Raw genomic sequence first — 24,239 nt, forward strand, 5'->3', positions numbered from 1 at the left:
ATAAAATAATTAGAGACAAAGCCAGAGTCCCAGTGGAGCAGTTATTCCAGTTAGCCCATCATGGAGAAAAAGAATGTTTGTTTATTTTTTTCCCAATCCCCTTGGTAATGGACCGATTTAGGTTTTAAGACGGCTCCTAAGGAAAAAGGAGACTAGGTATTTTTAATGGCCGTCTCTGTCTTGAATTTACATGGCAACGACAATAAAGAAGTCCACAGGCGTAGAGTGGGTATCCTGACGGTGCACTGCAAACACTAGTTTGCATTCTGTAATTCCTTTTATGGGTTCTTCTGATCTTTTGCACTGCAGTCTCCAGGCACATGCTGAATGTGGCTGCCTGGAATATCCACCAGAGGCATCAATTGTACTTTAACAGTGACACGTATTTCAAATGCCCTTAAAGGTGATCTGCAAAGGATGAAAGTGGGAGGTTGGGCGTTTGCTTCTGAGGAATAAAAGAGAGCCTGAAAAGTGAGGGGCTTAGTGCCCTGAAGTTTTGTTTCTCACCTGATGGTTCATTTTTCTTTACTTTCATGTTTGTCTTGAAGGGGAGCAAGGATAGATTTAAAGGGCTGGATCCTCCTTTGGCCATACTTCCCACAGCTTGAGCCAGAGCACGTGCACACAAAGGAGGCTTAGAGCTCACCTCTCTGTGGCCCTCATCCTGCTGCGCTCTGGGCAGAGCCAGTCCGACTGCACCAGGTTAGAGCAGCCTTGAGGACTGCTCTCATTTATGTCAGCAGCTAGTGTTCCAAAGAGGCTGAAAAGCCCAGGGTTTGCATAGCCCATGATCGTATTTTGGCCACACCCTGCTTCCCAAGCTACGCTAGCAGTCAGGAGAGGGTTGCGCAGGAGCCCTTGTGCCCACTCTGTGCTGCCAGAGGATCACCATTCCCCTGGGGTGATCCTTCTGGGACTGGACAGCAGGCTTTAGGGCAGGAATATGCCTGCAGTGCAATGCAGTGCCCCTGAGAACTTAGCCCAGGCTCTGCACTTGGAACCAGTCTCATTTGTCTCCCTACGGGGTGAGCCTCTTGCCTCCCCGCAGTCAGGGATTCTGGGTATTTCCCAGGGTGGGTGGTCCTAGGAGCTGTCATTAAAGCTGGATGGATTTTGAAGACCTCCAAGTCTCGTCTCTAGCTGTCATTGTCCATTCCCCCTTTGCACACATCAGCGGTAGCTGTAGCGGGACGTTATTGAGCCTGCTGCAGAGGGAGCTGGCAGCCTCCCCTAAGGCAGCGAGGGGCACCTTTGCAAAGCACCGGCGGGGGGTGCCGGGGGCGTAAAGCTACATTCACACCCTGGGCTTTGTTTTGTCACAGACTTGCACGCTGCAGGCAACAGTCACCATCACTAGATGAATCACACACTCACACGTGGGGAGAAGGGGCTGGAACCTTGCTCCTAAAACAAAGGCTAAAGGAGAACTTTGTTAGCTGATGCTAGTAACAGGTCCCATACTCTCTCTGTAGGCCCGGCCCCTAAGGGTTAATAGTACATATACCTACAAAGCCAGTGCATTAGAGAGAGCCGCACACTGTGCTGCCTTCCAGCCGACAGGAATGGGAATTACCAGGACTGCTGTATTGTTTCTTGCTCCAAAGCAGAATCTCCCTGATCTCTAGGTGTTAGGAGGGGACAGGAGCAGAGATCGTGGTATCAGTTTAATGGCACACAGTTGTCTTTCATTTTTTTTCTACCTTTCCCCACCCCCAACAGACCCTTCACAGAAGAAATCTATCAGCAGAAACAGAAGGCGGCAAAGAACAAATAGCAGCAGCAGGTGTGTTTGCAGAGAACTGAGGAGAGAACAGGAGCTGGGAGATTTCAATGAAGGGAGTCGGTCTGCTGGGCCATTCACCTGTGCAAGATAATTTGACGGGAAAAGAGAACTCAGCCTGCTGTCTAATTATGCCCTTCCCCAAGCTTTGCATTCGCTGACTCTTTCTAATCCCTCACTCTAGTTCTCAAGAGATTTTCAACTTCAAACCCCCACAAAATCCAGCTAGGAGGGTTTCTTCACAATGAGTTTTGTTCCCACTTCCTAGTTGGTTCCAAAACAGCCAAGGCTAAAGTGTTTTGATTATAGGCTTGAACGTGAAAGAAAGGCAAAACCGGCAGGGAACCTTGAAGTTAAACGTTTAACCTCTATAAATCCGCAAGAAAAACCCAGCTACTGCATGAGGCCGAGCTTCAAATGTAACAGGTAAAGCCATGCCTGACTGCTCCTTTGCAAGTGGAGATCAGGTCATTCCAGACACACATTTGCACATGCTTGTGTTACGAAAATTTAGCCCAAGCAGCCTGATTTTTAGACTTGCATGTGTAACGGCCTGTTCCAAAAGGCTTGTGCAAGTACCTGGCTGGTCTGCATGTGCAGTTACTGCCATTGCACCTTTTGCTAGTCTTAAATTCACCAAAATTTGCTCGAGATTTTCAAAAGTGACTAGTGATTTTGGAGGCCACCATTTTTGGATGCCCAGAGTGAGACATCTTAAAGGGCCTGCTGGTCAGGAAGTGCTGAGTGGCCATCTGGCCCCCTCAACATGCCTCAAGTTGGGCACTCAAAATCACTAGTCATTTTTGCTAGTCTTGGCCAAAGTTCGCTTAAGCTTCCAGCCTACTCTCTAGCATCAATGCGTATCAGATTAGACCTGCCGCTGGTCCCCCAAAGCATGCCTCATCGCAGCCAAAGGGAGCCATGCGAAAAACGGTTCTCCAAAGAATTGTCCCTTTTTCACTTGCAAACACCGGAAGTTGGAGAATCCCAGGATCTTGGTGTGGATCTGAGAGGTGCTCAGATGGTGGTGATGTAACAGTCTTTTTTATTTTTCTCTCTTTCTCCTTTGTGAGACAAGTTTCTCGGGTTGCTCCACACACAGCTTGGTTTGCTGGTCCTCTGGGTGTGTGATTTGCCTGTTTTCCCTTTGAAATGTATCTTGCTAATTAGCCAAACAAACCCCGTCCTTCCAATGAATTATACCACGACAGTTGTAACAATCAGAGAAACAGCCAGAATAAGAGAGCTAAAAGCACTCATGGGGACCCACAGTGTAGCTCAGTCTGCCCCTTATGTCTCCTCCTTTTGTCCTGGCTCACAAAATCTGCAGCAGATACACAAAGAAAGTAGCCAAGAAGAAAGAGATTATCTTGGAGGACTATCATGCAGCAGCTTTCAACCTTTCTCCCCCGCATCTTGGGAGGTAGCAAAACCAGATTTTAGAGACCAGCAAAACAAAACAAAAAACTCCCAGCAAAACACAAGCCAGCTGTATTTTCTAACTAAAGGGCCCATGAAATAGTAAACAGGGCCTTGGGGGGACATTTGTAAATAGTTTCTCAGGACAGCAGTCGCCTATTCCAGCTAATCTTTCATGCAGATGTCCCTGGAATGAGACTGTTAAGTAGAGTGACTTTCAAAAGGCTGTACAGTATTGATGTCCGAAGTATTCAGCTGACACTGTGCACTTTTAATACGGTGCATTTAATCTAGGCATGAGCTGTAATTGCATTGCTTGAAAAGTCGACACCTCTGAATTTGGCAGGCATCCCCGTTTCTCTAAATCCTGTGGTGACTTTGCAAATAGCCTCTATTGTGAAGGAGCGTGAAACACATCGTGACTCCGCCAGTCAGTTGGGGCAGAAGTTCCACCCTCACGGATCAGCTGGTGTCCCACAGAAGGTGGCGCTCTGCTGTGTTTGAACAAACTCGCCCAACAACGGAGGAGGAAGGGGAGGGGTCTGCAAAGCACTGGGATCATGTGACACATCCCAGGGGAGAAGGGTGAGAGAGAGAGCACCGTGCGATGAGCGTATTTCACCAGGGGGAAATAATGCAGGCACCTCCGAAAAGGGAAGATGGCAGTGTTGGCGGGGGAGTAGTGCAAGGGGCTGGCAATCGGGGCTCCTGAGTGCCTGAACTCTGCCACTCGCTCAGTGGAAGTTAGGCATCTAAATACCTTTGAAGATCTGGGCCTTAGGGCTCAGTTAGAACTGTTGAGCCCCGGTAACTCCAGTTGCAATCTAGGGGAGCTGCAGGTGCTCAGCCCCCCGACCAATCGTGGCCTGTGCCTCCCGTCGGTAACGCTGACCCTTCCCTCACAGGGCTTTTGTGAGGCTTAATTTAAATTAATGTTCGGAAAGCGTGTGAGATGTTGGGCTGGAAGGTGTCATGGAAGGGCACTGTGTCAATCTGGAAAAGGGTTCATGCAGAGAATAGAGCCCTGATTCATTGTAGTCTCTGTTGAGCTGCCTTTTGGTTGTCTCATGCCCTGTCTTTTTGTTCCACTCATCGACTTGCTACATCTTTATTGACGGGAATGATTGATGGCAGTGTAGGGACAGTGTCTACTTGTTTGGTGCTTGATCAAAGGGCAGGCAGGGTTCACTGTGCAGAGTGAAAGCTCATCAGACCCCCTCATCTCTCTCTCTCTCACTCACTCACACTCCCACAAACACACACACACACACACATTCTCTTTCTCTGCTACAAAATGTTGTACCCTGGATGAAGCAAATGACCTCAGACAGTGTTGCCGAAGCATGGCGCCCCAAGAGGAATGTTCCACTTTTCCTCCAGTCCTTTCTGCAGAGAGGCTGCATTCCTGACTGCCTTTCCCACTGCACACTGCCGATGCTAATGATCTTTTCATCTCTGTCCCGCTGGGGGTTTTTTAGGTTATCTTTCTTCTTCCCTGTTGTTTTCATTAGCACTGAGCCATTCAGCCATCCCCTCTGCACACCAGGGATTGAAATCTTATCCCTGGTGTCTAGTTATTCAAAAGATACTAGGGTTCAAATTCATTCTGAATGGGAATGGCGAAGGGTTAAAGCTCCCAGCCTGAGTGAATGATGTTTATGGGCTCCTGTGATGGTTAGAGGCACTTTGAGAAGAAAGCCATGTGAAGAGTCAGTTATAGTGAGAGAATCGAACGCAGCGCGAAGGGGAGCTTGCGTTGTTATTGAGGGGAATTGGGGTTAAAACTAGAGATTGGGAGTTAGGGCTTCTGGGTTCCTAGGACACCACTGACCTACTCCATGATCTCAGGAAAGTCACTTAATCTCTCCATACCTTCGCACCCCCATTTGTGCAGTAGAAGTAATAATAAACCCACTGCCCAGCATTGTTGTGAGTGTTAAGTAATGTTTGTAAAGCACTGAGATCGTTGGCTGGAAAGAACTTCAACACTTGGTATAACTGAGCATGATAATATCCTTAGTAAATTACAGTCATCCTCTTACTCCCTGTATTGTCTGTCATCGTGAGTCTGCTGCCACCCTGGGTTCCTCCTGGATTTCTTCTCTCAGTTGCATCCAAACAGTCTAACATTCACCTGATTTATTTCCTCTGCACATTTCACTTCAAGTCTCTGAAACGCCTCACCTCTCTTCGCTTTTCCTTTCTGAACTTGCTCCAGCCTCCAGGAACCTTTGCGCGGGTGCCAGGAAGGAGGGGGGAAATTGCCATGGCACAAATGCTGTTTTTTCTGCAAATAAAATGAAACCCCCAAACTGTGCCAGACAATGTGTCGCCTACTGGTGGTCCTGTTTCCTCCTCTTGAGTTCACCCCTGTAAACCAGTGGAACGTGCTGTAGCTTTCGCATGGTTGTGATTTGCTCCATTCCCTTTATAAGTCACTGCCCTGATAGTACCAAAAGAGAATTAAATCCGTTTTTGAATCAAAACGTCGTTTGCATCCAATCTGTCCTGCAGATACTGCTTTTCTGTTTCAGAACCATTAAGTCGGGGGGGAGGGGGGGGGGATTCTGCTTTGTCAGCAACCTTCTTTATAAAGACTTTTGCATAGTCTTTTATTTTTAGCAAAGTTTCCACATCCCCTTCACAGCTAATGTTTACAGTCAGATGTTAAAGTGGCCCTGTACCCATAGCAACCAGTGAGGAGAAGATACATTATATTCTGCAGACAATTTATGTCAGAGCTGCTTATTGTGGCTTCAAGTAATTGATATAAACAATCCCACGTATGCGGATGGATAGTTAGGAAAGAATCTTTTCATTTGAAAATGCTAAGAAGTACACATCTAACTAGAATAAAGATAGGGCCTGGTTATTATTTATTTGTATCACCATGGGCCTAGATCCTCAAAGGTTATTTAGCCACCTATTGAAACCAATGGAGCGAGGAGCCTAAATACCTTTGAGGATCTAGGCCATTGTGCCTGGGAGCCTTAGTCATGAACCAGGACCCCAGAGTGTTCAGTGCTGTATTGTCCTCTTGTCACTTCGTCCCTGTTAAGGGTTAGATCAGGGGTCCCCAACGCGGTGCCCGCAGGACACCGCGCTGCCGAAATGCCACCGCCGAGTGCGGCCACCTGAGAACCCCCAGCCGAAGCGCCGCTGAGAAGCGTTGCCGTTTCTTGGCGGCATTTTCGTGGCGAGGCTTCTTTCCACTGCCGCTTCTCGGCGGCATTTCGGCGACGGGGCGTTTGGTGCCCGCCACAGTCTGTTGGGAATAGGAATGTGCTATTCCCACAGAAAGGTTGGGGACCACTGGGTGAGATCATGTAACCCTTATTCTTGCCGATCGGCACTCAGCAACTAGACGTCTGTGGCTGGGCTGGGCCAGCCGCCTCGGGCTGTGGGGCTGGTTTTATTCCTGGGTAGACTTTGGGCCTCCAGCTAGAGTCCAAGCTCTGGGACCCTCCCACTTCCCAGGGTGCCCGGAAGTCTACAGGGCAATGAAACAGCCCCACAGCCCAAACCCCGTGAGCCCCAGTCAGCTGCCACGGGCCAGCCACAGGTGTCTAGTTGCTGTGTAGAAATACCCTGATCGCCCTGGTCACATCAGTGAGGCCAGTCGTGTCAGTGCTCACCTTTGGGAGACAGGGTTGCACAATCTCCTCCTGAGCTGGTACAATCACTGGGGCAGGAGCAGCCCTTGCTTGTGTATTTGTGCAGCATGCCACACAGTGGGACCCCTGAGCCTGATTTGGGCCTCAGGGCAGCATCTCAATACAGAAAAATCCCTTCCACAGCCCCCTGCAGCAGGCAGGGGAGAGACTCTGGGGAGAACAGGGGTAAGCTCAGGATGAAACCACTGGAGCTTAGTCTTAAGCAATCATAATTCAGAGTTTTCTTTAGATGAAAACAAAGAGCGGGGCGGGGGGGGGGGGGGCAAGCAGAGGCTAAGGACGCTTCAGAGCATGGGTTTGCATCCCTGCCCATCCTGGCTAATAGCAGAGTCCTGCACTTAGGACGGAAGAATCGCATGCACCGCTACAGACTATGCCGACCAAATGGTTCGGCAGCAGTTCTGCAGAAAAGGACCTAGGGGTGACAGTGGACAAGAAGCTGGATATGAGTCAGCAGTGTGCCCTTATTGCCAAGAAGGCCAATGGCATTTTGGGATGTATAAGTAGGGGCATTGCCAGCAGATCGAGAGACGAGATCGTTCTCCTCTATTCGACATTGGTGAGGCCTCATCTGGAGTACTGTGTCCAGTTTTGGGCCCCACACTACGAGAAGGATGTGGAAAAATTGGAAAGAGTCCAGCGGAGGGCAACAAAAATGATTAGGGGACTGGAACACATGACTTATGAGGAGAGGCTGAGGGAACTGGGATTGTTTAGTCTGCGGAAGAGAAGAATGAGGGGGGATTTGATAGCTGTTTTCAACTACCTGAAAGGGGGTTCCAAAAAGGATGGCTCTAGTCTGTTCTCAGTGGTAGCAGATGACAGAACAAGGAGTAATGGTCCCAAGTTGCAGTGGGGGAGGTTTAGGTTGGATATTAGGAAAAACTTTTTCGCTAGGAGGGTGGTGAAGCACTGGAATGGGTTACCTAGGGAGGTGGTGGAATCTCCTTCCTTAGAAGTTTTTCAGGTCAGGCTTGACAAAGCCCTGGCTGGGATGATTTAGTTGGGGATTTGTCCTGCTTTGAGCAGGGGGTGGGACTAGATGACCTCCTGAGGTCCCTTCCAACCCTGATATTCTATGATTCTATTACGTATCCTCCAGGAACTTATCTGGTTACTTTTTGAACCCTGTTATAGTCTTGGTCTTCACAACATCCTCTGGCAAGGAGTTCCACAGGTTGACTGTGTGTTGTGTGGAAAAAAAAACCTTCCTTTTGTTTTAAACCTGCTGCCTATTAATTTAATTGAGTGACTCCTAGTTCTTGTGTTATGAGAAGGAGTAAATAACACTTCCTTATTTACTTTCTCCAGTCATGATTTTATAGACCTCTATCATATCCCACCACTTAGTCATCTCTTTTCCAAGCTGAAAAGTCACAGTCTTATTAATCTCTCCTCATACAGAAGCCGGTCCACACCCCTAATAATTTTTGTTGCCCTTTTCCAATGCCAATATCTCTTTTTTTGAGAAGGAGTGACCAGATCTGCACGCAGCATTCAAGATGTGGGAGTACCATGGATTTATAGAGAGGCGGAAGAGGAATGCTAGGGAGTGGCCCTCGAGGAAAGCCAAAGAGCAGTGCGCTGGGCTCATTGCTGTTTTGGGGGGAGGAGGTGGAACTGGGCCATTGCACCAAGCTGCATTTTAGCCTTGCTAACTCTTGTGAGGCAGCTGGCAGTGTGATAGGCACAAGAGCGATCAGCAGCGGGGCTGGCCTTGATTAACTCTCCACCTGTCACTGTGGGGCTGAGCTGATAGACCCCACCGGTGCTGCAGGCAGGTGCGGTCCATTGCTCTGAGGAGAGGCTATCCCTCTCACTGAGCCAATCCCTCCAGCCTTCCCTTAATTAACTGCCCTGCCCCTTGACTGTGCTGCACACCTGCCGGCTATAAAGAGAGGAGGCTTGGCCCTGCTCTGTGTTTAACTCCATCGAGCTGTGCAAGCCAGGGAGGCACTAGGTGGGAAAATGAGGCTTAGTTTGTTACATATAAGAACAGGGAACTCCGTGAAGAGGGACAGTTTGGGGGTGGGTGAGAGGAAAAGAAAGAGCCGTGCTGGTCAGCTTAGAGCCCAAGGAGCAGAGCAGGGGCCCTGTGTCCGCACACTGTGGAGGGCTTTGCCTGACACTCGGCAGAGCAAAGGGATTGCCCCGCCTGGGTGCATAATGGCAAATGGGGGAAGGGAGCAGCCAGTGCCTGAGAGGTGGAGACGGAGCCCTGTGGATTGTGGACCCCTTCCCATGATCTGGGGCTTATGCCGGAGGGGCGGGGGGTGGCTGAGCAACCCCCATCAGGATAAAGAGCCTAGAGCTTCCCCAGAGCAGCCGAGGGGACGGTTGCTCCTGTCTTGCTGGGAATACTTGTAGGGCTGGCTCAGGGACATAGCTGGGATGCTGGGTCTGGGTGGGAAAAGGTCCTGAAGGAGAAGGGCCCCTGGACTGTGTGCATAATTAGTCAGCTTCTGGTTACTCATTTACAGGGATGCTAATGATACCTGACAGCTCTGATCTTCTGGCCTATTCAAGACCCAGAGCCAAATCTTACAGCTTGAGACCAGTGCTACCGTTGGGTCAGTTAAAATTGGAGTCTTTGCACTAATTTGTGAAACTTCTTTCCCAGTTGGACAGCCCAAGGGCTAAGTCTGATCTCGTAGGAGCCGTGTAACTCCATTGGCTTCAGTGGCATGACTCTGAGCTCACACCAGAGTCAGTGTGGGGAGAATCAGGGCCCTAGTTGCTCAGATTGCTTTGCACAACTAAGATCTTCAAGCCCTCATCTCATCCCACCACTAAAAAAAAAAACAAACAACCCAACCCCATACCCCATCCAACGTGTAAATGCACTGCTCCTGCCACTCTCCACCACGGCCGTTATTACATTTAATGTTCAGCTTCTTGCCATGATCTTTCCCATCCCTGGCTATACCTGATGTCTTACACCAATTTATCCAGTACTTCCCTTCTTGACCTTTAAATATATGGTAGACATTTTGTTTTTTCACTTACAAATCCTGTCTGGAGTCCTTACCATTCGTTCTCTGTATTTTTTTTTTCTTTCGTTGCTTTAGCCATTTGTGGTGTCACCCCCATGCAGCAGTCAGATGGGGAAAGTACGCTGACGCTAGCTACAAAGGACCCGATTCTCCCATCAGTTTCAGCAGAATCTAAGCTTACTTCTCTCCTTTTCCACCCTTAAATTAGTTACAAATCCTACTGGTTGCAAAGGCTACTATGCTAATATCACCTATTGCCGTGCTGTCTTCCTGAATCTGCCAATGAACTGTCTGAAACACTAGTTCTGAGAGAGCTGAGCTGCCCTATTTGTCTCTTTGGGGTGTTGACTCTGAAACCTAACAATGTCACCTTACCTTTTCATTTTTTCTTTTTTGCTGACCACTTTAAGAGAAATATTCAGCTACTCGAGGATCATGGGTTTGTGGGCAGAGTGTGACCAGTGTACACCACCCTGCCCTCCCCCGCTCTGACCATTACCCCCTCCCTTTCATGGAAAAGGTTCTTAACTACGGGGCAAAGCCATAGCCATTCTCACTTTAGTTTTGCTTGAAAATACAAACAGATCTGATTATGATTTAAAATCAAAATATTCTAAAAGTTGGGGGGGGGGGTTGGACCTCAGTCAGAACCAGCCCTGTTTGAGGTTTTGCAAAACAACTTCCACCCTTCAGTTAGCCCGTTTTAAATGAAATTCCAGCTACTTTGATGATTCCCCATTTTTACATATCAGTCATGCACCAATTTTGTCCAAAAACAGGGACATAAGATTTGTCTGGTTTATGCTAAACGTGTCCTGTTTTTTACTACCTCTTCTAATGGCAGTTGGCATTTACTAATATACTCTGCTGTATATTTGGAACTAGTTTTGCCTGCTGTGAATCTGGGTTTTGCAAAAGTCCTTGGGTAATTCATAGCCATTGGCTTTACTCCTTTAAAAAAGAAAAGGAGGCTTAAGGTTGTGTTATAACAAAATTCTGATTGGGATCCAAGGTTTGTCTTTTTTTCCAGGCAGGTTATCGCTTAGATTCCACGGGTACCTGCATGGTAAACTCAGGTGTGACTTGGGCGGAATATTCTTTACTACGAAGGCCACAGTGGAAAAACAAAAAACAAAGGCTCCATTTAGAATTTGTGGACAATATTTGACTTTCAGGGAAGGATTATGAGACTACCCTCGCCATTTCGAAGGAAAGATTTAACTCCTCTCTGATGACGTAGCACAGTGTTTCTGAATTGAAAGTACTGGTTTGATGTCATCTCTGTGTCTGGCAGCCTAGTTCTCACCATTAAAACCACCCAGTAGGAGCCAGTAGTTATTTCCTCCATCAGCACGGAAACCTACTTAGAACTAGATTGGATAAAGTGCTAGAAAACAAAACTGGAAGGGAACAATCTTTCAATAACTTGGGGATGGACTAGATGACCTAATAGACTTGGTGCTTTGGGGTAATACAGCATGTCTGAGAGAATGAAATAGTATTGAATTGCTCCTGGGTGACTGAAAGTCCCAGTCTGGCTACTCACACAACAAGACACGTCTTCCCAAGTCTTTAATCCCATGGTGGGAACTTCCACTTTGTTTTGATTTGAGCAACCAAAGCAGCTGATGATACCACTCAAAGGTAAGTGTCATGTGGGCTCCCGTCCCTTCCATGACCACAAAGGCCAGGACTTAGGGGGATGCTGTGTGGTTGACCTTAAACTGCACGGGAGATATTTGTTTAGTAAGTCTTGGAGAACACCCAGGGTTGGGTTGTATCCAGCAGCCTCAACGCAAGCCTCCCCATTAGAGTTAGTGAGGTTGAGTCTCCTGTCTCTCCCCTACAAGAAACAGCAAGAGAGGAGAGATGAGCCACGACGTTTCCTTCCTGGACCGAATGTCCCCAGAGTTCAGGAGGATTGAATGGGCCCAGCTATGTTCCAGAGTGACTGTTCAGGGACTGGAGGCACCTGGCCTCTGCTGAGACACTAACCTACAGTTCTTTCGCATCAGGTGACTGCGGCCCAAGCAGGGCCCTGCATGTTGTCCTGAAAACCAAAGACAAACCAAGCCCTTTCTAACAGCTCTGGGGCACGTGTGACCAGTTGCTAATGTTTGCTTTGGCCCCGCAGGCTGCATTTCGTAGACTGCGATGGCACTGGGAGGAAGGGCTATCAGGCATTCACCACCTTAAACAAACACTGTTAGCCAGTGCAGCCCTTTGAAGAATAAACATGGGCTGCCAGGTAAATAAACCCTGATCTTCTCATCTGAGCTGGCACGAGTGGAAAATGGTTTAAAAAGAACTAGCATTTACTCTGCAGCGCACGGAGTGCTGCTGTACAGTAATAGTATTTGAAAGGCCAGAGGGAAATGAATGCTTCCCGCTGTTTGCCCAGCTCGACTGCATTTCAGCTCCAAGACTCTGCACCAACATTAGCTAATTCATCCTTATAGCTCCCCTAGAAGTCAGGTTGTGGTTCTGAATCTTGGGGAAAGTGAGGCACAACAAAGGGACCGGTCTTGCCAACGGTCAGACAGTGAGTCCGTGGCAGATGAGCAATGAGGAGTCCCTGAGAGTGACCCGTGTTTCAATCCACTAGATCATGCTGCTTCCAAGCTCAGGGGGGTGCAGCCGTAACAGCTTTATTAAGAGAGGAGGAATCCTCCTGTGTAGGCAAAAGCATTGGAGTGTTCTCTGCGCCAGGAGGGATCAGTTCTGAACAGTTCTACCCACAAGCAGGGCAGGGAGTGACAGTGCACTCAACTAAGGAAACACAAGGTAAAGTCCTTATCAGAGATGGGCCCAAACCAAAACCCTGGGTCCTGAGCCGAGCTCGGATCTGAGTTTGCCGCCTGGGAAATCCGGGGAGGTTCAGACTGAGATCCAGTTTTTGAATCTGCGAGTCCCAGAGTGCAGGGATCTGGGATTCTGGTTCTGCTCATTATGGAGAGATCCAGATCCTGGATCTGCAGTTTTGTTTTGGACCCCTCACTGACCATTCCATTGTCAGTGCAACTTCTATTGGCTGACTAATGATCTCCTAACCAGGCCAGTGCCACTTAAGCTCCTTTGTACATAAACCTTTTCCTGGGCCCCAGATCACAACTACAGGGGAAATTTCTTACACAAACACCAATAAAGAAATGTGGATAAAGGAAAGAGGCTCTTGTGAAAACACACCTGGCCACATTATGTGTCTTTCTGCCACCTTTTAAAGTGTTGCACCGGAAGTGCTTTGTGGCCAGGAATCTCAGGCTTGTTTGCTTGTGGGAACTTTCAGAACCTCCTAATTAAAACCCTGGGTTAACCAGCACCTCCTAATCAGTGCCAGAGAACACCATTTTCATAGTCTCCCTGATCTATAGGAAACTATCACTCCCACATCTGATTCCAATCAGGCTTGCCCTGCTATGCCCTGTTCCTTGATTTCCATCCGTTCTTCCCAGTCCATTAAATCTTCTCATAAGAACTAATATACCAGCCTGGGAAAATTATTGAAAAAGAGCAATAACTACAGACCATGGATTCCTGGAGACCATTTTCCTGTTGTTCACAGGTGCTGTGGTTGTTGTAGGCTGATTAGCACAATGGGTTCATATTTGAATCCCTATTAAGAAACTAAACGGACAGCAGCAAATTGCTGGGCAGAGATGGGATTTCACCTAGGGTATAATCCAGTGCTTCTCAATCTGTTTACCATTGTGGGCTGCATATGCAGCTCTCTATGTGTCATATGGGCTGCAGCCACACAATATAAATAAATGTGTTAGTCTCTAAAGTGCCACAAGTACTCCTTTTCTTTTTGGGAATACAGACTAACACGGCTGCTACTCTGAAATCTGACAATATATATATTACCTGTATGGCCCTGAGGATGTTACATGGGCTGCAGCTGTGTGCTGATTGGCAAGTGGCCTGTGGGTAGAGAATCACTGGTATAATCAGTAATGAAACAGTCAAGTGTGCGTGTCTATTCCTTTTCTCTGCTGGCTGGCATAAGAACTGCTCAGTCATGCATCATCAGCCTTATATTGCTCACAGGTTACTGCAGATTCTGCTTTGGCCAGTGCTTCTGGAGCATGAGGATCTGATTCCACCTTGATTGTGGGGTGAAGTTCCAAGCCGCCCGGGTAGCGCTGCTGAACGGTTGTGTTGCAGCCGTGCCACCAGCTGTGAGTTACGGGCGGGTCCCGGGTCACAGGACTACCAGCCCAGGTGGTTCCTGGTGGCAGTTCCATGCGCCGGAGGGACCTGCCACACTCAGCAAGAGACTTTCAGAAAGTCCCTGCTGTTCGAAGTGCCCCAAGCACAGAGGCTGCAGATATGTCAGCTCTACGCACTGTTCTGTGCTAAATATTAGAGGCCACTAAGGATCTCTGCCTGAGACCCTCTTCAGCCATCCCACTCAGCCGAGCGCAGCCAGTACATTATCAGGGAAAGAATCGAAGTGACAGGCTTAGCTCCAGCCATTTCGCTTCCCTTTAATTCCCTGAGTCCCCGGTCAAGAGCAGGCAGTGGTGTAAATCAGGGAGGGAATATCTGGGAGAGGAAGGAAATTCATCTTCAGTGTTGCATTCATTGGCACAACATCAGATGCCTGGATGTTTGCCTCTTGCCGATGAATTTCACGGGGGTCAGAGGGTTGGTAGCAACACCGAGACGCAGTTAACTACATGCAGTGATATTGTTTTGTGACTGTAAGTAAACAGCAAAAGTTGGGAACCTCAACTGCTTTGGAGGGAATTCTCCCCAGGACACGATAATCCCATTACGCCAAGGTGTCTGCAAGGCCACTCCACAGACTGCAAGAATTGTACAGGTGTACTTGAATTACTCCTCACTAGCCAGCACAGGCGTTGGGCTCGTGGAAGTCTAAGGGCCGTCACCCCAACCTACCTTGATGTCATAAGGGACCTACAAGAAGAGGACATTTTCAGGAAGAAAACTGACCCTCCACATTTCCTCCTTGATACAGTTCCATCAGCTTTGCATTGGAGCAAAGGGGCCAGTAGCACCAGCTGTGTTATTACAAGGTGACGCCCCCTTATGGAAAGCTCAGCCGGGTGAAGAAAATGCGGCCATTCACCCAATCCAGTACAGGCCAACCCACGGATGTGGGACGTGCCCTATTATCCTATCACAACTGGATGGTCTCGGTGGGGCACGGCGGACTCGGCAGCCCAAGAGTGGGAAGGACCAGATTGTTCCCCTCATATCCCCTGTTCTTGTTCTCTGTACCCTCCAGAGAATCAGCTGATTGCCTGGAAGGCACCTGATAAATCCCAGAATCACCCCAGCTTGAGCGGAAAGTTCCGTTTGAGTAACCAAATCCACAGCCCCATTTGCTTTGATCTGACCAGCCAAGCTACGTAGGGACAGGCTAGGTCAGTACTTGGATGGGAAGTGCCCTGCTCCACCCCACAACCCTGCCTTGTGTTCTGTCTTGGCTCCAAACATTACCTCCTCAGCTATCTCCAGGCAGTCGGGGCCGAAGCGAAGGACGTGGGGCAGACAAGTGACATGTCTAAGTCTGTAATATAGTCTTCCAAGGGCCTGGCCTGTCTCGTAGTGGTCCGGTTGATGCTCCCTAGTATGCTACATCTGCCCTTCGAAGGGCTTTGTTTCCGAGATGTTCTGTTGGTAGCAGCTGATATTTCCGCAGGAACCTGCTTGGATCCTGCAGTGACTTGGCAGCTGGCTCCCTGCTCTCCATGTCCTATATTCCAGGGAGGGCTGTGCTTTGCTTAGGGTGTCTCTGGTTACAGGTGACATTTTCTCCCTAATCCCAGGTAGGCTGCCATGCTTTCAAAGCAAACAGAAGGTACGTTTCCGGGTACAGCTCTGGTACATGTTAATGCCTCCCACCCCGCTGGCAGACGGACACTGAGCCATTCTTCTAATCACGGCAGCACAATAGCGAATGCTATTTCTAAACAATCAGTCCTTCATAACCACTGTCCCAGCAGTCTAACTAGATGAGGCTCATGTGAACTGGTTTCACTCAGTGCATAGCTTATAACCAGGTAGGTATAAAGCCTCTGGGTATGGGAGACAGAACAAATTAAGGTACATTGCATCTGCTATCCATGTGCCATGCAAACAGCTGTGTTGTTGCTTCTCTGTGACTTTAATACCAGCCTGTGGCCCATGTTGGTGAGCTCTCCTGCACCAGCTGGCCTCTGTACCTTCAATTTCATGGGACAGGGCCGTGAGTGACAATGCCGTGCACGAGCAGATTCCTAGGGCACGGTAACATACTGGGGAAAGTGCTCAGTGCATCTGAGCCTGGTCTCCGCTAGAGCTCCCAGCAGCTGGCCTTGCACCCTTTGGGAGTCCCAGTTCCGAGAAGGCCTGGGGCAGTCAGAGAATTAGATACGGTCATGGCAATGGTCCATCAATAGCTATTGCCAAGATGGTCAAACGATGCACCCCCATGCTCGGGGAGACTCTGAATCTCTGACTGCCGAGAGGGGAAGACAGGAGTGGATCTCTCCAGAACTGCCCTGTTCTGCACACTCCCCCTGAAGTGCTGGGAGTGGCCACTGTCAGAGACAGGATGCTGGGCTAGATGGACCACTAGGCTGACCCAGTGTGGCCGTTCTTATATTTCAGCATCAAAGAGCTTTAATGTTCCGTCTGTTACGGAACCAGCTCCTGCCCCACAATGTACTACCTGGTGTCCCTTCAATATCCCAGCCTCCTCCAAGGGCCACCACTTGCAAACCAACAGTGGTGAGTCACACTGCGTGTGTCTCATTTGCGCCCATCTCGCCCGCACTCCTGAAAAACTCTTCAGTCAACAGAGGCTCTACACCCAGGACACGTGGGCCGCGTGTTTCCTCCCAATACACACGGTAGGGAGGCAGCGCTGATAAACAGGGGCTGGGGAGGAGGATGCCAGATGATTATCAGCTGTCCCTTCCCAGCTAAGAAGATGACTGGGCCAAAGGAAAAATCCACCGCCTTACACGAAGGCCATTACACCCAAGTGCTAAGCACCCAGGAGGGCTCCTCCTACTTGCCAGTGTTTCTGGAGGACTGATGATTAGAGTGAGGAAATAATTGATTTTTCCGTTTGGGGGCCAAACGGGAAAAAGAAAATCGCTTCGTTTCGAGCCAAAACTGACATTTTTTCCTGCCAAAACAAAATGGAAAAAAAAATTTCATTTGGGTCAAACAAAAGGTTTCAAACGTCGATTCGAATCAACATTTGCTAAGTGAAATCCTGAAGCGTTTTGGTTTGAAAATGTCTGAATGAGAGATTTCAATGTTTCCAGGTTCATTTTTCCAGGTTTTTTGTTTTTGTTTTGGAGGGGGGGAGTTATGGCTAAAACTATTGGCTACATTTAACCCAAATTCAAGAATAGTTTCACTGCCCCAAAACAATTATTTGGGGGCAAATTCACCAGAAAAATCCAGCAAACTCTGCTGCTGCTGATAGAGGTCAATTTTTGTTAAGACTCACACAGCAAGAAGGGGTAGATCTCGCCCCATCTCCCTGGCTCCGTCACAACTCCCAGCCTCTGCAGTATCCCGCCCGGCCACGGGGTAGCGTGACCAGATAGCAAGTGTGAAAAATTGGGACACTTTTTTTTCCGGGGGTGGGGCGGGGGTGGGATAATTGCACATATAGGACAAAGCCCCTAATATTGGGACCTCTGGCAACCCTCGGCAACGGGTAGAGCAGAGGTGGGCAAACTACGGCCCATGGGCCCATCCTGCCCGGCCCCTGAGCTCCCGGTCGGGGCCCTCCCCCGCAGCCTCAGTGAGCCGCCAGCGCTCTGGCCCGCCTCTCCTGCCGGGCAGCGCGGGTGGCGTGGCTGGCTCCGGCCAGGCGGCGGGGCTGCAAACTCCTGCTGCTCTGAGCAGCATGGTAAGGGGGCGGGCGATTGGATAAGGGGCAGGGGATCCGGGGGGGCAGAGAGGAGGGGGTAGTTGGATGGGGCGGAGGTTCTAGGGGGGGCAGTCAGGGGACAGGGAACAGGGGGCGTTGGATAGGCGTGGGAGTCCCGGGAGCCCTGTCTGGGGGGGTGGGAGTGTGGATAGGGGTCGGGGCAGTCAGGGGACAGGGAGCGGGGGGGTTGGATAGGGGGTGGGGTCCTGGGGGATGGGGCGGTCAGGGGACAAGGAGCGGGGGGGGGGGGTTGGATGGGTCAGGGGTTTTGAGGGGGGCAGTCAGGGGGTGGGAAGTGGGAGGGGGCAGATAGGGGCGGGGCCAGGCTGTTTGGGGAGGCACAGCCTTCCATACCCGGCCCTCCACACAGTTTCTCAATGCCGATGTGGCCCTCGGGCCAAAAGGTTTGCCCACCCCTGAGCTAGAAGAACAGCCCAAAGGAGGAAATGAGGTGCAACGTCTTGCCTCCGTGTGCAATCAGGCAGGGGATGACCTCCATCGGCTGCCGAACATGCGGACGCTTTGTGCAAGCTGTGGATTGCTGGCAACATGCACGGCTTGCAAGAGGCCTATCCATGAAATTGTGATGGGGAATTCAAAATGTAACAGGAACTTATCGGAGGTGGTGGAAGGGAGTTTTGTGGAAGAAGCTATGAATTGCCTTGGAAGGCTATTGGAAGGGATGCTACATGTCCAATGCTCTCTTCCTAGCCACCTTTCTAGCAGACAACTTATCTTTACAATACTGTGACTGTGCTAGTGTAAAGACAGTGCACTTCTGCTTTTGATATCACGCTGAAGCTTCTTTGCAGAGTGATTGTGCATCCATCTCCATCCATGGTATCTTCCAAAGTACTTCCACTGTGGCTGCTGTAGGCCTTCCTTGCCTAGCCTTGTGTTCTTCAAGGCTCTTTGATTATATCATAATGTAGCTCCTTGCATCAAAGAAGGGACTATCCTTCACTGTGACCCACCAAAGAGCAAAGGGCCCCACAGTCAGTAGAGGAAGGGCCTAGAAAGAAAACAGCATTTCCATGTCTGAGCGGTCTAAGATGGGTTTGAGTTTCTGGAGTGGGCTAATTCTTTGCTGGGAGGAAATACAATGGACCCAGACTGCATGGAACCTGGAGGGGGAGGCATGAATTGCAGTAGGGAAGAGTTTGGAGGAGATGTCAGGAAGTCAGTCTAAGTACACATGGCTGGAATGTTAGGCAGCAGCTGGAACAGCTTTGCAAGTAGTTGCCAATGAAGAGCTGAGCCAATGCTTAACCCCTCAAAATAGAACTTGCCACACATGGGTGAATGGCCTCTACACATCTCCCATCCACCTTGTAAATCCTTTTCCTCACAGCTGGGTTCCACTCAGTCTATCTCAACCCCACCCCTAGCCACTTCTGTATTAGAGGTGCCACCCTTGAACCCACTGTCTCAGTATTACCAACCCCAAGCATTCAAAAATCAAGAGATTGCCTTACAAAAATCATGAGATTTTTTTAAAAAATGTGGGTTGCTTTATTTACTTTCTGGTTTTTGCCCCTTTACGCTGAACTCTGGTCTTGTTAAGATTTTCTCCCTAACCATCAGGACTAGAAACTTTTTTTTTTTTTAATGAAAGCTGAAAGTCTCATAATTTCACATGACTTGAGCGGCTGGAGCTGTAAGAAATAGACCATGTCTCATGAGAATCAGCAGCACTCCTCCCTCAGCCAGTCAGAACCAGTGCCCAATCTGTGACACCTTGTCTTGAATGTGCCAAAGTGGAGAACCAACCTCTTTTCTGTTCTTATTTGCAGTGGCCCTGCCTCCTCCTCCGCAAACAAAAAGCCCAGCAAAATTACAATATCTTGGGAATAAATGCAGTATGTCTGGAGACAATGTCATGCCATGGGTCTGATCCAAAGCCCGTTGAAAGAGTCTCATTGTCTTCAGTTTGCATTGGCTCAAGATCTGTTTTCAAGATGATTAGTGATTTCCCTGCTTTGATGACTCAAGAAATTAGGGAATTTAGAGATGTCTCAGGCTTTCAAGGTGGTTCTGTACCAAATCCCAAGTACTGGAAAAAATGGAGATACACAGACAATCATTGCCAGAGAAACGGGCAAAAACCCCCACAATCCACTAATGAACTACTTAGGGTTCTGTATTGCATCCCAGCTGGGAGAAATTATATGCTGCAAACTACATACAGCTGTGGAAAAGTCTTAGAGGTGATTTAATAAAATGAGGCAGGCGAATAATATATGGAATTAATAGAACCAATGGATGTTGCATCTTGATTTAATCAGATGCTTTCCCCCAATGGATTTATCTGTAGTGCCCCAGCTGGGCCTCCCCTTCCCTAATCAGCGTCTCTCCTCTTCGTTTTAAACCTCTCTCATTCTTCTAGCCATGGGTCAGTCCTGCAGCCCTGACTTTAGGCTAAATCCGGGCCTCACGTATGGGAAGCCAGTAGGAACTGCATGTAGCCGAACGCCAAATTTTGACCTTTAGTCTGCACTCATGGAAACTGATGGGGCTCAGTTAGGGCAGCAAGATCCAACCCTATTAGATTTTCCCCAATTGTATCTTTGGGAAAGAGGAGGCGCATGGGTGGGGACAGGGGAATGAAATATACAGCAACCCCTCCCATGGATTTATAGAGCCCTTCCAGTGTCCAGCTTTTGACAGAGATGACCCGTAACACCCGCCAGTGCAGGGCGGGGCGCAGAGTGAGGGCAGCGGCTTCAGCAGATTTAACTGAGCATGCTCACTCCGTGTTAGCCTGTGCAGTACAAGCCACGCAACGAATCATGCTCCCCACATGCTCCCCTCCCTTCCCGCCCCCCCCCCCCCCCCGATGCATTGCTGCTGGCTTTTGATGACCAGTTACTGCTCCTGGGAAACACCATTGTGTTATTAATGATTATTATTTAGTATTCATATTGCAGTAGCGGGTGGGGCCTCAATCACGGACCCCCATTGTGCTAGGCGCTCCACAAATGCAGACCCAAAAGACAGCCCCTGCCCTGAGCAATTCACCCCCTCCCCGCCAAGGAAACGCACAGCCCTGTCATCGCCCCCCGCCCAGAGAAAGGACAGACGGGCAGAAAGTTGGGAACGTTTCTGGAACGCAAGTGACAGCAGCAGCGGCCTTGGGGAGAAGAGCAGAAGGAAGAAAGAGAGAGCTCTCCCGTTAAGAGGGCTCTGTGGAGCCATAGCTCATCACTGGCTCCACGCTGACGTCAAAAGGTTGGCGAGAAAAAGCCCAGTGTAATATTTACCAATTGCTTTCCAAGCCCCCTCTGTTCCAGCAGGGCGAGATATTATTACAGCGCTTTGGACGGAGCATAACAGAGGGCCCTTAATCAAGAGAGATGAAAAAACCCTATGACACAATGCATGTGGGGCTCTTTATTAAGCTAAGTGAAGAGGGATAATAGAATCAATGCACTCCTGGTAACTGTATGCTCTGATGAAAGGAGCGTCTTTTAGAGAGTCGTGGTGAGTCAGCAGCACAGCCCCAGTGGGGAGACATCAGGAATGAAGTCCCTCCCGTTTGGGGTTGTCTCTAGAGGCTACAGCAAGGGACTGGCAATCCGGACTCCGGGGTTCTGCTCCCAGCTCTGGGAGGAAGTGCCGTGGACTGGTATGGTCAGAGCAAGCAGACTGGGAGCCAGGATTCCGTTCCCAGCTCGAGGGGAGTTTGATCTAGTGGTTAGACCAAAGAGGGACTGGGAGTCAGGACTCCTGGGTTCTGTATGTATCCTGTCATTGACGCTCATGTGTGATCTTAGGCAAATTGCATAAGCCCATTTGTTCCCCCATCCACCCATCTGTAAAATGTGCAAAAGACACAATACTATCCTCCCCGTGCGGCATGAGCCCACGCAGAGCCAAACTGGATAGCTGTGTAATAACAGCCATGTGATGCTGATCAGTGTTACCGTCTGCCAGCAAGGGGCTGTGTGTCTTAGATCCAAAGACAATCACGAACCTTGTTAAACCCAATGGCTGTGTCACATGCTCGCTGTCTGGCCACCCTATGTTCATCTGACATGTGTGTTTGTAGGGACTCAGCAAGCTCACAGCTACCACCCCCAACCCCCATGATCGAATTCTGCTTTGAACACTGTTTAAGCTTCATGAACTCCCACCAAGTTTTGATCCCGCAGGGTAGCAATCTCACAAAATCATCTCTACACCTGCACTTTCTGCTGACTTGGGTCCTGCGAGAATGGCTGCTTCACCATCTTGGGGTGTGTGCAGCCAACCGCGGACGGGAAAACAGGGTTGCCGGAAAACAGATGAGCCTGGCACTGTACCCTGCAAAACAATACAGTTGGGATTTGTCTGACCAGAAAGGTCAGTGGGTCAGATGGCCCTGCATTGAGAGCTCCCTGGCCCTGAATGGTTCCACCTGGGCATGGTTAGCAGACATTACCTAGGTGTCCTCAGTCATTTCAGTCATAAGATAGGGCATCTGACCTAGCTGCAGACTCACGGAGGGCCTCAAGAGGTCATCTAGTCCACCCGCCCTGCACTGAGACGGCTTAAATATAGTGAGACCATCCCTGACAGGTGTTTGTCTAACCTGTTCTTAAAACCGTCCAGTGATGTGGATTCCGCAACTGCCCTGGGTCACCTGTTCCAGAGCTTAACTAGCCTTAGCGTTAGAACATTTTTCCGAATAGCCCACTTAAGTCTCCCTTGCTGCAGACTAAGCCCATTACTTCTTGCTCTACCTTCAGCGAACACAGAGAATAATTGATCACCGTCCTCTTTATAAACAACCTTTTACATCTTGGAAGTCTGTTATCATCAGCCTTCTCGTCTCTAGACTGAACTCGCCCAATTCTTTCCTTGTAGATCATGTTGTCTAAACCTCTTATTGTTTTTGTTGCTCTCCTCTGGACTCTCTCCAGTTTGGTCACATCCTGCTTGCAGCTTGCATCCGAATGAAAAACCCAGGCTCATTCCTGATCCTAGCTGGAATTGTCCAGATTTCTGTGCACCTGGTTTTGCTGTTCAGCATGTGTCGATGGCCTGGAGCTGCCTCTGGATGAAGAACACGCTGCCTTTCCTATCACAGAGGAGCCTCACAAAGGGAGCAAATGGATTTTCCACATACTGAGAAGAGCCAACTTGAGAGGAGGCTTTGAACAAGCTATTTTTACTCCCTCTGGGCATGATTATTAAGTGTGTGGTTAGCAATAAATTCTGATGGAGATGTTCGATTTGCCTATCCCCGAGGAACAGGCACTTCCTAACTCCCTTGCTGTTTTCAGTCAACCACTTCTATTAAGTGATCTTTGTTATTTTGGAGATTGATCAACTTGTGCTTTAGGACTGTCTAATAAACCTCCTGACCTCGCACTCTCATTTATAGAGCAATAACATTCCCATTTTGGGAATCATATGCTCTCTGCCTAAAATCCCCCTTGCGGCTTCAACTGGCTATGATGTTTCCCAACAACTGGGTTTCTGTGGGCTGTTTAAATGACTGCTGCATTGCACCCCAGAGGCAGCTGCATTTTATAGCTGTAGGGATGTTTACATTCGCTTCTAGATTAGGATTCGGCTAGAGTCCAGATTTACGGCCAAAGCGGGTTAGGTTCAATGGCATCAGATTTTCATGAGCTGTTCTTGTGAAATGTCCATCATCTTAAATCTTACAAGGCCAAATATTTGGGGGGGGGGGGGGGGTTTCTCTCCAGCCACATCTGAAAATAAACCCTTCCAATACAGGGTCTGCTCTACAATCAAAGCCACATGGCATTTTAATCCAAGCCATCTCATCTCCGTGCCCCAGCTATGGTGATCCTGGCCTGCACCACAGTGGCAAAACACCCATAAGGCACCAGTTCAACAAGGGTCATACATTCCCATGGGGTACCAATGGGGTACTTAAGCAAGCAAGTAGGTTCTATCTCTTTCTCCTCTGTCTTGTCTGTTTAGATTATAAACTCACCTGGCAATGAATGTGGCTCACTTTCTGAGCGGCTTGTGGTTCCATCCTGGCCCAGGGAAACTTTGTTTCAAGCACTTTTTCATTTCCTGCTAACGCTGTCTTTTGGCAACTGATGCAACGGATTGTCTGCAGTCACCTGCGTGGATGACTGAGTTTGTGGGGATCCATCTGCTCACCTCACAGCTGTTTTCTCAGGTGCGTTTTGACCTGTGCACCCTTAATAAAATCCAACATAGCGCCCAGGAAAAGGGACAAGCAAACCGCACCCTCTGCTGTCCTCTAGCGGAGACACTCCGCATTACAAGGCACTTCAGTTTGGCCACATTCTGATCTCGGAATCTCTTCTTTTAGGGCTTTGTTTTTCGACGCATCATCGTTGTCTTAGCATATTTTAATTTTTTTTTTAATGGTCAGAATAACAGCCCTGCGGCAGCAGGCCATAAATACCAGCGCACGAGGCCTAATGCGCCAGCGGCGTGGCCCCTTCTCGTTTGTTGATGCTTGTGGAAGACAAGGGGGGGGGGCT

At 49.1% G+C, this 24,239-nt stretch overlaps 1 protein-coding gene across 7 annotated transcripts in view; it reads left to right on the plus strand.

The window, feature by feature from the left end:
- The window catches only part of PEMT (phosphatidylethanolamine N-methyltransferase), a 92,949-nt gene extending 87,264 nt beyond the window's left edge, over positions 1 to 5,685 (plus strand). For all 7 annotated transcript variants that reach the window (XM_037910510.2, XM_037910514.2, XM_043523637.1 and 4 more), the window contains one exon: positions 1,720 to 5,685. In XM_037910510.2, the coding sequence (XP_037766438.1) occupies positions 1,720 to 1,774 (55 nt within the window). In that variant the 3' untranslated portion in view covers positions 1,775 to 5,685. The remainder of the gene's footprint in view (positions 1 to 1,719) is intronic.
- The last annotated feature ends 18,554 nt before the right edge of the window (positions 5,686 to 24,239 follow it).

Source organism: Chelonia mydas, chromosome 10 (assembly GCF_015237465.2).
Source record: "Chelonia mydas isolate rCheMyd1 chromosome 10, rCheMyd1.pri.v2, whole genome shotgun sequence".
Classification (NCBI taxonomy): Eukaryota; Metazoa; Chordata; order Testudines; family Cheloniidae; genus Chelonia; species Chelonia mydas.